Source organism: Acipenser ruthenus, chromosome 5, assembly GCF_902713425.1.
Source record: "Acipenser ruthenus chromosome 5, fAciRut3.2 maternal haplotype, whole genome shotgun sequence".
Taxonomy (NCBI): Eukaryota; Metazoa; Chordata; class Actinopteri; order Acipenseriformes; family Acipenseridae; genus Acipenser; species Acipenser ruthenus.
Window position 1 is genome coordinate 65,204,599 of NC_081193.1, and position 13,112 is coordinate 65,217,710.

Sequence of the window (13,112 nt, forward strand, 5' to 3'; positions counted from 1 at the left end):
ACTGTAAAACATGGTGGCAGATTGCACTCACAAATTGCTTGGTATCCTTGGAAGATAATCAATGAAGAAAGACCGGATGGGACATTTGTTGTTGATTTCTTCCTAAAATCTTCTGCAATTGTGACTGCCAAGATCAATCAATGTCATTCTTTTGCTAGTTGGTACCAAGATATTTAGCAAACAGGGGTTTGAGATGGGTAAAACAGGTAACATAATGGAACAGCCCCAGCTGTAGGGTGTACAGGGACAGGTCCTGTTTTGAAGCACAAAGAAAATGAGATTTTCTGAGAGGAATTAAACACTTTTATTGGTATGAAACAACTTTGCGGGGAGGAACAGTTTAATTGTTGTCTTATGATGTCAAAATAATGTTTTCCTTTCAGAAAATGTGACTTTGCCATTTCATTTGCTTCACAATAAGGCCTTGTGTTCACCCTGCAGTTGTCTGGGCACGAAAACTGGGCTCCACATACAGCACTGCACTTCTAATAGTAATATTTAGAGATGACAAAATGATTACCTGATATGGCTACCATTTTGGCATCGTGTAGGAGTGGTAGTTGTGTCTCAATATCACTAGCTTTCTTTCTTAGGCTGCTGCACAGTTTCTGACTCATGAAAACCTAGATGGAGGAAGACAGCATGCAACATTATTTATTTAGGTGAAAAAATAAGAGTTATTTTATGTGTACTTCAAAGTAATGTATCTTATCTGAAGTGCTTTTTTATATAAGATACTAAAGTGTGAAAGAAAGTTGAAAACCAGAAAGTTTCTTTCTCAAAATAGTATTGTTTTTTTGTATTATTCCAAAATTAGTCAAGGTTAGATTGCAATATTATATTGTTGTATTTGACAAGAGGCTGACCATTGATGGCACCTTAAACTTACATCAGGTTTAAGAAACTGGGAATTTGCCCAATTGGAAACACATATTTAAGTAGGAAATAAATAGTAACGAGTAGTAATGTTGTAAATATTTCTTGCTTTGCTTTTGATGCCCTTTATGATTTTTAAAGGTCTGCTTGCTGTGGATGAACCTGTGGTTCAGAAATATAATCCTTGCCCCAGACTATTTATCAAAGGACAAAATGTAGTGTTTATCATGTGTTTAAATGTTTTTTTATATTATATGAAAAGTTGACCCTTTCTTAAATGTTTTGTCCACTAGTACTGTTGGAGTTTGATGTGTTGAAGCATCTTATAAGCTACTGAAATCAAATATAATTGATTACAGTGGAGGCTATGCCTCATAAGTTACTGTATTTTGTTGCGATACAAAATAAACAAAACACAAAATCAGTAATAGTCTCATCCTGAAATGGGAATGCAGCTGCAAAGGAGACAAAGGGAGTAGGAGGAAAGAAACTTCATGACACAAGTTTGGAGGTCCAAATGATTGGGGTAAACCAATGTGGAAAGAAGAGGGGATGTGTCTCGCCTCTAGAATAGCTGCAAGCCTTTAAAGAGTAAGAGGCGGGGTTCTGAAAAATATAGCATTACATGTCCCCACGAGTTGCTATAACTGTTTAAATAATGTATCTGTAATCTTTCTTAGCATTGTTAACTTCTTGACAACTTTTTACCGATATAACTTTAAAGTCTGTTTCAAAGCTCTTTTCAAAATGTCCTCTCTAGTGCACTGATAGTGTAAGGATTATTGCTCACATTGTCAAACAGGTAACAGCAATAACGATCCATGATGTGGTACGGAACAGAAAAGCCAGAGCACTTGTTAAGTTTTTTTTTTTTTTTTTTTTAATCGCTCTTCCTGCAGTCTCAGTGCACTACAGCAGACATTTTAAAAAGAGCTTTGAAACAGACTTTAACGTTATAAGTGTAAAAAGTTAACATGAACAGAAAAATTACAGGTACGTTATTTAAACAATTGGATCAATACGTGAGGATGTATAATGCTATATTTTTCAGAACCCTGCTACTTACTCTTTAAAAAGAGCTATAAACCTAACAATTGTATAGGCCAAAACAGTGCATAGTGCAAGTTAATTAAGTTAATCAAGTATGGAGGGTGTATAATGTTTGTCTAACAGACCAAGAACTGTGTGGAACTCCAGTCTCGCACTCAGGGTGCAGATTTATCTATCAGAATGAACAGATCTGACACTGTCTAGCTAACAGCTATTAACAGCCCAGCACTTTGTTCAGTAGACATGCTATATTTTTGAGACTGGTATTGTTTATTCAGGAGACAGTTAACATTATTGTAATTGAACAGCAGCAATATTACATGATATCTAAAGCATTATGTAATATCTGACCCCTCTGCAACTGTAGAAACTGTGAGTTAGCAAATGGAAACTCTCTTGAGAAAAATCATTTCCTAGCTGTGACTACAGTACTACAGTAGACTGAAATGACACCATTCATGGTAAATTCTCACATCAGAAGTTGAGCTTCAGAAGTAGCCTTTTTCGAAAGAAAACATAGTGGTTGAAAATATACATTTTTGCTGAATATAATAAAAATAACAATAGAGAACACACATACAGTAATATGATATTACACAGCTAGGAAATGGCACAAAATCTGTTTTTTTTTTGCCATATGATAAATATTAATTTAAAGTCCTTTATATACTGTAAATGTCAAAAGAATGAAATGATCATGCTCTCAACCTCATGAAAAACCCAAATGTGCCAAACAAAATTGAGGACCACTGATATATAGAAGTTAATATAAAGTATTGTTTAAATTAGTACAGTAGGGATAAGAAATGATTACACGCTTTGAAAAGTAAGATATTGCCAGTTTACCAGCAGTGATGTCTTTCTACCTATTTATTTACCATGCAAGGATAAAAAAAAAATCTCCTTTCATAAAAATACCACATTTATTTTCTAGCGCAAGAACACAGATGGACATCTGTCACATCAGATTGTAGTGAGCCATGGCTTGTTCCCTGAATCTGAAAAAGCAGCACAGTAAATTAGGCTGAAATCAAGCAAAATCAAGCCTATATTGCTTACTGTATTTTAGTCAGCAGCTTTTAGATCTTCAATGTGATGGTATGTGGCGGGTGAGCTGGATGAATATTAGGGCAGCATTTCCTCACTGAGCTCCAGCACATCCGTACGATATGTTATGTTTTACAGGACATTCGATGATGCTGTCAATCTCTATGAGCTGCCTGCAACCTAAACTGTATTTACTGTAAAATGGGTAGGTAAAAAGTTTTTTTTTTAATCTTATGAGCCATGTTACTAATAGGCAGGTACCGCTTATGATACCAATTGTTTTTCAATACTAATACAGTTATAAACCAGGATTTTTCAGCTTTAAACTCAATACATCACACAAACATTGTACCTGTTGAATGTATTATGATAGGCAATAGCTTTACACTAAGCTTTTCTGTCATTTGAATGTAATTTGTACGGTATCTCCACACTGCACTCTTGAAGGGCATGGTTACCCCATTGCAGCTTCCATCATATACAGGGGTTACAGTTTTGTTCAATGGCTTTCAGCACCCCCACTATAAAAATTCTTCCGGCGCCACTGCACGTATCCGCCCGTCACACATCCGCCCTAACAATTTATCCATCATGAGCAACCTCTTCAGCAACGTTAGTTGATTATTGAACAAAGAAGATTAATTCAGATATTTGTACGTTGTGTTGTGTGTGCTCCGTGCGCTGCCATTGCTGGTAGTGTCTAGTGAGCTGCTCAGTGTGTTGATATGTAAATAAATCCTGTTCGTCTGCGGGGGCGTATCAACTTCAACCTCCGTCCTGATCTCCTGTCTGTCACTCAGCACAAAATGCACGCACCCACACTGCAGACGGCTACGTCATAAGCATTAATACCCTGTATCTTTCTGAACAAGTGATTTAGGGGAGCTCCCTAATAAAAGCTAAACCTCAAAACAATAACTGTGTGAATATAAGAATTGTTACAGCAGTGTATAATGGCATTTAAAACAGGATTCATTCATCCGACTTTTTACATATCCACCCTTACTCTGGTCCCACAACAGTCAGATATACGACAGATTATTGTACATCCCTACAGGAAACCTGGTAGAAACCTATTCAGGAAGTTAAACTTGAACTTGAAAAAGCAGTACTAGCTGCAGTTTGTATATGGGCACTGTATTTTAGAACTTTTTCAAGAGGTATGGGAACATATGTTTGATAACATTTCACTAGTATCTGTTGGTATTTTTGTATAATACATACATTATTGAATATATTTTGGTAGTTTTCCTTGTCAATAATTCCTTGTGGAACTAACAATGTTTAGAAATTGAGAACTACTTTAAAAGGATATAATTAGTGAAACACACTTACTTTTGCTGTAGCCTCTTTAATAATTGTGCTCAGTGATTGTTCCCTTTCTTTGAGGCTGTGAAACACAAATGCAACACATGTTAAAGTTCTTTGGCACAATAATTCTTCAACCCACATGATGTACAGTATTCACCCTTGAGACAAGCACTAAACTGACATCTTTTTCAAATTTCTGAAATCTATATTTGTCCTCAATCAACACAGAAATGCTTCTATGGCTTTCAGAGCTCACAATTTAAGCTTCTATCTGGCTGTTTGTCATTTTGAAAATGATTCATTTCACATTCATTTATATGAAAACCCTGGTATTTCAAACGCTGTAGGTTTTTCGATGAAGGTGCTCTCTTGTTGCAGGCCATCTTTGGTGCCAAGTTTTGAGTTCAGAACACTAACTCTTTATTACCCCTAAAGAGCTCCCCCTCCTGGTTCATATTTCAGTGTCCCCTCAACCGAGAGACGGTCGTGCAATTCAACCAGCTAGAGTTCTAGAGAGACTAGAAATCGTCATCAGCAATGGTCGCATGATTGAAGTATGAACCAGCCTTAATGTTGCAGATTCTCTGTATGCATGTTTTTAATGTCTTTGCTGCGAGTCTATTGAGTGTATTAAGAGATTAACTTTCAACCACACAACAACCAAGAAGCATTCTCTTATTCATGGCAGCAAACCAGGACATTAGGGACAGTACAGAAGCTAAAATGCAAAGGGGATATCAAGATACAGTAAAATGGTTAAATTAAATTGTAATAACATTTAATAAATCAACACTATATGTTCAACAATAAAAAAATTAGCAGCAATGAACATGTTAAAACCCCAAATCTTGCTAGACATGATCAGAGCAGTCTGTAGGCAGCTTTAGGGGCTGTTGTTCTTGCCTCTTCTTGTTTGTCTTCTGTCCCTGTGAAATCACCACCCTCAGCCATAGCCTCTGTTGCCGCAGTTTTGTACATAATTTAGTAAGAAGACTAATAGGGGATGAACACAGGTTACAGATGTTTTTTGTGATGCGTGTTGACATGTGGCTATGATGGATTTCAAAACAGAAAACCACCTCAGATCTTTTCCTTTTTTTTTTACCTCTTTTGAGTCTTCTTGACATTGTAATCTTGGCATACAGTCTCAAAAACCCTTGAAGATATTTTTTACAAATAAAGTTTAAAACATTTTTTTTTTTTTTTTAGGGCAAAATGCCTAAAAAAACAACAGTTATTTTACAGATACTTATCATTTCATATTATGTAAATGTAATTCTGTTTCAGTTTGCAAATCTATGATATTTCAGTTTCACCATCAAAATATAGATGCAATGAAAAATGCATAAATTATGAATAACCCTTTGTTTCAATAAAAAAATACATGCGTATCACAATAGTGCTTCTTGTACTTTCATAGACTTCAAATTCAGCTAGACATGCACGTGCATACCATTATGCTTAAGAAATATAATATATGCATCGAGAAAACTATTATTAAAAAGCAAAAAGCAAAAGATTACTCTTCATGAAAGCTTTCACATGCACATGAAAACAACCAGTAATATAACATATGCATGAGGCGTGATGCTCCACGTAGGGCACCAGGGCGGTCATGCTTAAATAAGACTCGCAAAATGAGGGGCAACCTGCTCAATGTCTTCCCCTGCAAAAAGCATACAGTGAAGGTGTTCACAGCTTATGGCAGGCAAGCTATGAGCTATCAGCAGTTCTGGTAAACAGTACCAGACAATACCACAGAGTATTGATACACTATACTGCAGATATTTCTGAGGAATTCTCCCCCCAAGCCCCCCCCCCATCACAGTTAGTCATTAGCAAGGCACATATTAATGTGTGTGGACAAGTCAAAAGCATTAAATGTACATACTACCCCTAATTTATTTATTTATTTATTTATTTCAAAGACAATTCATAGCAATTCTTTGTTTGGTATGTTAAACTGATCACTCCCATAATGTTGACGATTTGTACAATATAATTATGGTCAAAGGCTTCCACACGCTAACCAAATCCTGTCTTTGAACCCAATTAAGTTGTGGGAAGAAGTGTTTTATGAAAGAATAGATACAATAACCAGAGTGAATCTAGATTGTATTTTGGGATGTAGGCAGGGTTTTCTTGTCTTCCATTTTCCTAGAAGTGGGGGGTCGATTTCTCCATCATGAATAACAAAGCAAGCTTTTAAACCCACTTTATCCTGCAAGTCAATAAAAATCCCTGCAAGCTACAGTGTCAGACCCTGTCTTCATTTGTAATTTGAGAGCAAAGCTAGAGTAGGATGTACAGGGATTAGACAAAGTAAAGTAAACACTGTATTTAACATTTTTAAATTTGTTGAATTTGTACTTTTACCATAGTTCATTTTTATAAGGGACATTCATATCTAGTTCACCCAGGCCTCAATTCTGAGCAGCATACAATGACCTGTTTAATTTACATTGCCATTTATTCTTTGTGTGATTGCATTTACCACAGCTAAAACATTTTTGTTTACATTCAAATAACCATCTGGCTGTTTAGTTTTAAATACAGTTTCCGTACCTCTTCTTCAAGCAGAGCACACTATTAATAGTTTTCAAAACAGTAGTTAATGATTGCTTTACTCTACCTGCTAATTATGTTATTTTTTCTAACCCATTATTTATACCACAACATGGTGTGCTTCAAATGTGGTACACAAACGATGTTTAATACATTTCCAATGGGGATCATTGTTTAAGTATGTTAGTAAGGAATGCGACTGCCAGTGAAATGTCATTAAAGTACACAGAGCGAACAAAATGATTCCAGTAAATCTTATATATTATGTATTACCGTCACTTCGTAGATTCCACATTTTCCTATATGAAAGATGCATACATTATGTTAAATGTGTATTTGATTTTTAATGTATTTGTTTTACAACATTGTAAACTGGAGAACGTCTTTTGCAGTTTTTTCCATGCTGCACTTCGCGTTGAAGGAAAGCATTTACAGGAATTATTTTGTTAGCTCCATGTACTGTATAAGAGGAAAATGGGATCCACAGTCATACTATCCAATTCAATACATACTTATGTATCAGAGTGCTGTAAAAACACTAGAATTGCTGTAACTTTAAATATAGGAGATTGGAATGACCTTCACAGTGTCTGCCTCAGCAGGATATCTATATAGCTTCCTACTGGGAAAGCTTGGCCCTGTGCATTAGCCTGCCATGTAGCCAAATCCCACCCATGGCTATTGTTTTTTAATGTAATTTTAACCACTTGGCTGCTGAACTTGATGAGAGAAAATGACACACCTGCTACTGGCTGAACAGTTCATTTTGATTATTACTACAAGAGGTATCTTGTTTTTCAGTTGAGCCATCCTTGGTTTTATATTTTTGGAGTATGATTTACTGAAAGGGCAAAACCTCTTCTAATGATTATTGTATTTTAATGCAAACTAACTGGCTGAATGGTTAAAGAGCAACTTGGTATGGCTGTGAAATATTAGTGTTATCTTAAGTAATTAACTCTTCAAGTACATCTGGTATACAAGAGTGTAACCATATTAACCTGTCCCCCTGCAACATTTCATCCCTTAAAGGGTATCACCCAAAAAAAAAAAATCTTGCTGTTGCTCTTTAAGCTCTGTCAGCAAGAATATACATCTTGCATGTGGTTAACTACTAATCCTTCACTTGAATAGCAATCATGTATTGTACCCAAAAGTAGAGTAGCAAAGTCGTCATATGTTGGAATATATTTTCTTCTCCAAGAACTGACTTATCAATACAGTGGATATATTGACAAAAAATTGCATTACAGGGTTACTGAAGTGTTCTGAAGAACTAGACCAAAACATTCTAAATAGTTCTGGTGTTTAATAAATTGAATAAATAGCAAACCTATTTTGAATTCAATAAAATGAATACCAAACTGTGGCAGTGTGGAAGTCCTGCCATTGCGCGGGTATGTGTGTGTGGGGGGAATATTGGGTGGCAGGGAGGGATTTAAAATCCTCCCTGCAAAAACATGTGGGAATGTGGCTGGAGCCCTCAATTGAATAAATGTTTACATGATTAATAAGATGATCACAAGTGGTGAAATGGTTAGTGTTTTGAGAATTAATGTTCGTGGTGAAGGTTTGTGTTTCGTGTTCCGTGTTCCGTGCTGTGCTGTCTGTTTGTTTGTTTATTTCCGTGAGTTTTTGTCAAACCTTTTGTTTTGGCTCTTGTGCCTTTTATTTTGACCAGTGTGGTTTTGTTAGTGTTTGTACCGTTTGTTTTTGTTTATTTATTTAATTAAAAGGCACAGTAGCACCTTCAAACTTGCAGCTTCTGTCTCTGGGTCTACTTCCTGATATTCACCAGCCTGGGCTGTGATGTCATCCTGTCACACAAACATATTCAATAAAATAAACAGCCTGTAACCACAATTGCGTTAGTCTTTACCTCTTTATGTGACGGGGAAGCTCAGTGAAGAGGTGGTTTCGATGGACAGAGTTCTCCATTTCATCCAGGGCTTTACTCATATCCTGCAGCTCACTGAGAGGTGTGTTCAGCAGGGAAGGCATCTCACTGTCCTGGGACTGAATTAGTCTGTCTTCCTCCTTAATTTCCTTACTTAATAGGTAGTCTTTCACTTCGAGCTCTGCTAACTTTCTTCTGAGGTCCTGAATTTCCTTCTGTTTTGGTAAACAATAAATAAAAAGAGTGGCTTGAATTTTCTAAATAAATTTCTAGCAATAAACACAGAGAAAACAATGGAAATCCATACAGACCAGGGGCTCTATACATAATAAAAATAGCAATTAAAAAAATGTGCAAGAACAGTTAGTAAAAAAGTTGCTTCTTGCTAGTTTTAATCTTAAAATTGTCTTTGTTTTGTTTTTTTTTAAAAATGGGAGCAAACTTTGCCTTTGTTACAATAGGGTCAACTGGGTATTAATTGTTTGGTTTAAACATTAAAAAGTCAGTGAGTGTTTGTGACGAGGTACTCCCCGTCCCTGTGCATGTTTTGTATTATTTTGTATTATTATTATTTAAAATGCTGGACGGACGAAAAGCTGTCCACCATTACTGTTATTATTTAAATTTTTGTACTTTACTCGTGAGACTGCGTGACTGTCGCCTAGTAATTATTTAATGAGCTGACAGTCATGCATTTATTGAACCTGTGCAAAATGTGACCGAGGGGTTAATACGATAATTGATAGCTAGTTAATCCTTCGGTCACACTATAAAAGACCTGCAGCTTTGGCTGAACGGGGAGTGTGTTCGGAGGCAGAATGAGGGTTGGGAGGTAAAGCGAAGCAAAGCTTAAAGAGAAACTAAAAACCAATAACAATTGCTACACATGCTGGTTTACCACCAGCACGATACTTGTTTGTTCCGTGTCCATTTGTTTTGTTTGTCTGCTTTGACTACTGTGCCGTTTTATTTTACAAAGTGTTATTGTCTTGTTTAAATCTTTTATTTATTAAAAAGTGCAAGCAGAACATTTATTACCCCAGTATTGTTGTCTGTGTGTCCACTGTCTTCCTGGTCTGATGACACCACCAGCCATCCTGGTCACAGTGTTACACGTTTAGAATTTTTATTAACGTTTGTCAAACAGATATGTGTCAATTATAGATTTTATAATTTGACGTATATTCAATTGATCTAAACAGTAGTGCTAGTATTAGACAATTAAAATACTGTTGTGCTATCAATTGTGATGAACCTTGCTGTTAAACATTGGTTTATTTATTGAATATGGTGCTAATATTATATCAGTTATTATTGCAGAAACCAATTTTATAAGGGTAAAATAAAGAACTGCTACACCAACCCAGTTATTCTGCATTGGTAAATGTATAACAGTTGGGGTGCCACTGCAATCATGGGACATTTATTAAGCCAATTATCTATTCAAGGATAACAAGATACTTAGTTAGCAAGGGAGTGCAGTAACAATGTCTTGCCCAAAGCACAAACTAGCAGGGGTGGTTGAAATCTATTTTAATTAGATATTTGATGTCATATAAAATACTGAAGAGTATTTTAATTTACTTAAAACAGCACTTATACTAATGAGCAGGCACTGAATGTTAGAAAGCATGTGGAATATAGGGCCTGGGTTATTTAAAGAGGTATGTTTGGGTGGATTAAATAAAGTCTGATATTCAATAAACTGTGTCAGTCTATAAAAGCATACAAAGAGAAATGCCCAGGTTGTGTATGTAAGCAATAACCCACACAGGATGTGTGGTAGGACATATCTTACTGCATTGTCTGCCTTTAACCGCCCAGAAGTGGGTTATTGCGCTTATAAAATGAAAACAAAAAACAAATAAAGATTTTATTTCAAAATAGTTCCCTTTTGTGATCTGATTCAGCCAATCACTGCGTTTAATTTATCCAAGCCATTTTATAAAGCTCATAATGTGTAACACAGAGATTCCAACACATTTGCTGCAACACACTAAAAAGAATATGAAATCTCCTTATCCATTACCTTTAACTGTTGCTTTTCTTGAATGAGTCGGCCTCTTCTGAATATAGATCCCTGTGTCTTCTCTTGACTTGAGCATGTGACCTCCTTTTCTAGCTTTTGTGAATGTCGAATCCCTTCATTGTCAGACCTTAAACATAATGAAAGCGGGTTTATCAAGTTTATGTTAAACAGTAATTATCCTGCAATACTACATGTAGTGGACAAAAAAATGGAAACACCAATGTAAAGTCACTTAATAGGGCGTTGGCCCACTATGGTATCCCGCTCTGTGGAGTTCTCGGCGGACCATTTTTGATGAAACTGGCTGCTCGCGCCCCAGGTTGAAATTTGCAGTCAATTGATCTGCAGTTGCTCGCCTGTTTTGCCTTGCACTTCAAATTAATGCACGGATATCACGATCCTGGAGTATGCGCTTCTGCCCACTGTTGCCCTTTGCTGATGATGTCTTTCCCCTCAGAGTTCCATGCCGACATCACCTTAGACACCGTTGCTCGTGAAACATCAACAAGTTGAGCTGTCTTGGTCATTGAAGCTCCTGCCAAACGCGCCCCAACAATCACCCCTCAAAGTCACCCTTCAAAGTCACTGAGGTCTCCTCTTGCAGCCATGCTAGCCATAATTATAGGCAACCAGGCCTGTCCAGCATTTTTATACATGACCCTAAGCATGCTGGGATGTTATTTGCATGAGCCACACCTGTGTGGAAGCCCTTGCTTTCAATATACTTGGTGTCCCTCATTTACCCAGGTGTTTCCATTTTTTTGTCCACTAACTGTATATAATAATATAACAGTTAATTTGTAATGCATTGTGGTTAAGATAACAACTGAAAGGATCATTAAATACAACTAGTGTAAGTACTCATTACCTGTGCCTTAGATCTTTATAGAATGCTGGCTGTAAATACAATATATTCTGTTGTTGAAAGTACAACAGATTTACTGTGTTAACACAACCTGGCACCCCCATAGGGTATTTTGGTAAATAAAGTCAATATAATTTGCAAAATTCAGTAAAAGAATAATGCTGCTCTGATCAAATACACTTTAAAACACCTGATAAAAAAAAAAAAAAATCTAAAATGTATTTCTCTACTCACCCACAGTCACGATAAGCTTGCTGTAAGGCCGATTGTGCCTGGTCTTTCAGTCTTTCCAGAAACCTAGAGACTATAGGATGTCTTGATGGCAGTCCAACCTTTAGGGTACTTCTCTCTCTTTTCAGCTCTACCAATTTCTTTCTGAATTTGTCAGCTAGAGTAAAAGCAAAGTATTTCAAAAAACAAAAGTGATCAGTTTCATTTTCCCATTTAAATACAAATTGCTTTTCTGAAACAGCAGAATGTAATTCAGACCCTATAGTGCTTCTTTATGGGTACCATGACACAAACGACATGGAAGTACATAATGGATTTATGGAATTACACTATGATTTCTTCTAGGAGGCTAGTATTTCTGTTCTGCACCCAGAAAATATTTCCACCCTTTATCCAAACTAAGCAAAACTTGCTAGTTCCTTCTATCTAACATTCATCCCAAAGCTTCCCTTTCATATGTGGAAATGAAAGACCCACTGCTTTGAGGTTAAAAAGGCTGATTTTATGGAATATGTTAGGTTGCAATACAGTTGCTTGTAACAGGCAAACATCTTACAACAATGTCACTTCAGATAAACTTTGATGTAATTTTTTTCCTTTGGTCAAACCAGGTGAAGTAATTATACATGACTTGGATCACAATTCTAGTTCAGGAGAGCATGAGATATAAATATATACATATATATATACAGTGCCTTGCATAAGTATTCACCCCCCTTGGACTTTTCCACATTTTGTAGTGTTACAACCTGGAATTAAAATGGATTTAATTGGGATTTTTTGTCACTGATCTACACAAAATAGTCCATAATGTCGAAGTGGGGAAAAAAATCTACATATTTTTCAAAATTATTTACAAATAAAAAACTGAAAAGTCTTGATTGCATAAGTATTCACCCCCTTTGCTGTGACACCCCTAAATAAGCTCTGGTGCAACCAATTGCCTTCAGAAGTCACATAATTCGTTGAATGGAGTCCACCTGTGTGCAATTAAAGTGTCACATGATCTCAGATTAAATACACCTGTTTCTGGAAGGCCCCAGAGTTTGTTAGAGAGCATATCTAAACAAACAGCACCATGAAAACCAAGGAGCTATCAAAACAAGTCTGGGATAAAGTTCTGGAGAAGCACCAATCAGGGCTGGGTTATAAAAAAATATCCCAAACTTTGAACATCCCCCGGAGTACCGTTAAATCCATTATTAAAAAATGGAAAGAATATGTCACAACCGCGACTCTGC

The 13,112-nt window shown here is 36.3% G+C and overlaps 1 protein-coding gene across 3 annotated transcripts in view; it reads right to left on the minus strand.

Moving 5' to 3' along the window:
• The window catches only part of disc1 (DISC1 scaffold protein), a 131,356-nt gene that overhangs the window by 82,413 nt on the left and 35,831 nt on the right, over positions 1-13,112 (minus strand). For all 3 annotated transcript variants that reach the window (XR_009328724.1, XM_059024383.1, XM_059024384.1), the window contains exons 4-8: positions 11,875-12,028; positions 10,776-10,902; positions 8,729-8,961; positions 4,309-4,363; positions 521-623 (exon numbers count right to left, since the gene is read on the minus strand). Coding sequence is in view for 2 of the 3 variants with exons in the window: in XM_059024383.1 (XP_058880366.1) it covers positions 521-623; positions 4,309-4,363; positions 8,729-8,961; positions 10,776-10,902; positions 11,875-12,028 (672 nt within the window). In the remaining variant the exon portion in view is untranslated. The remainder of the gene's footprint in view (positions 1-520; positions 624-4,308; positions 4,364-8,728; positions 8,962-10,775; positions 10,903-11,874; positions 12,029-13,112) is intronic.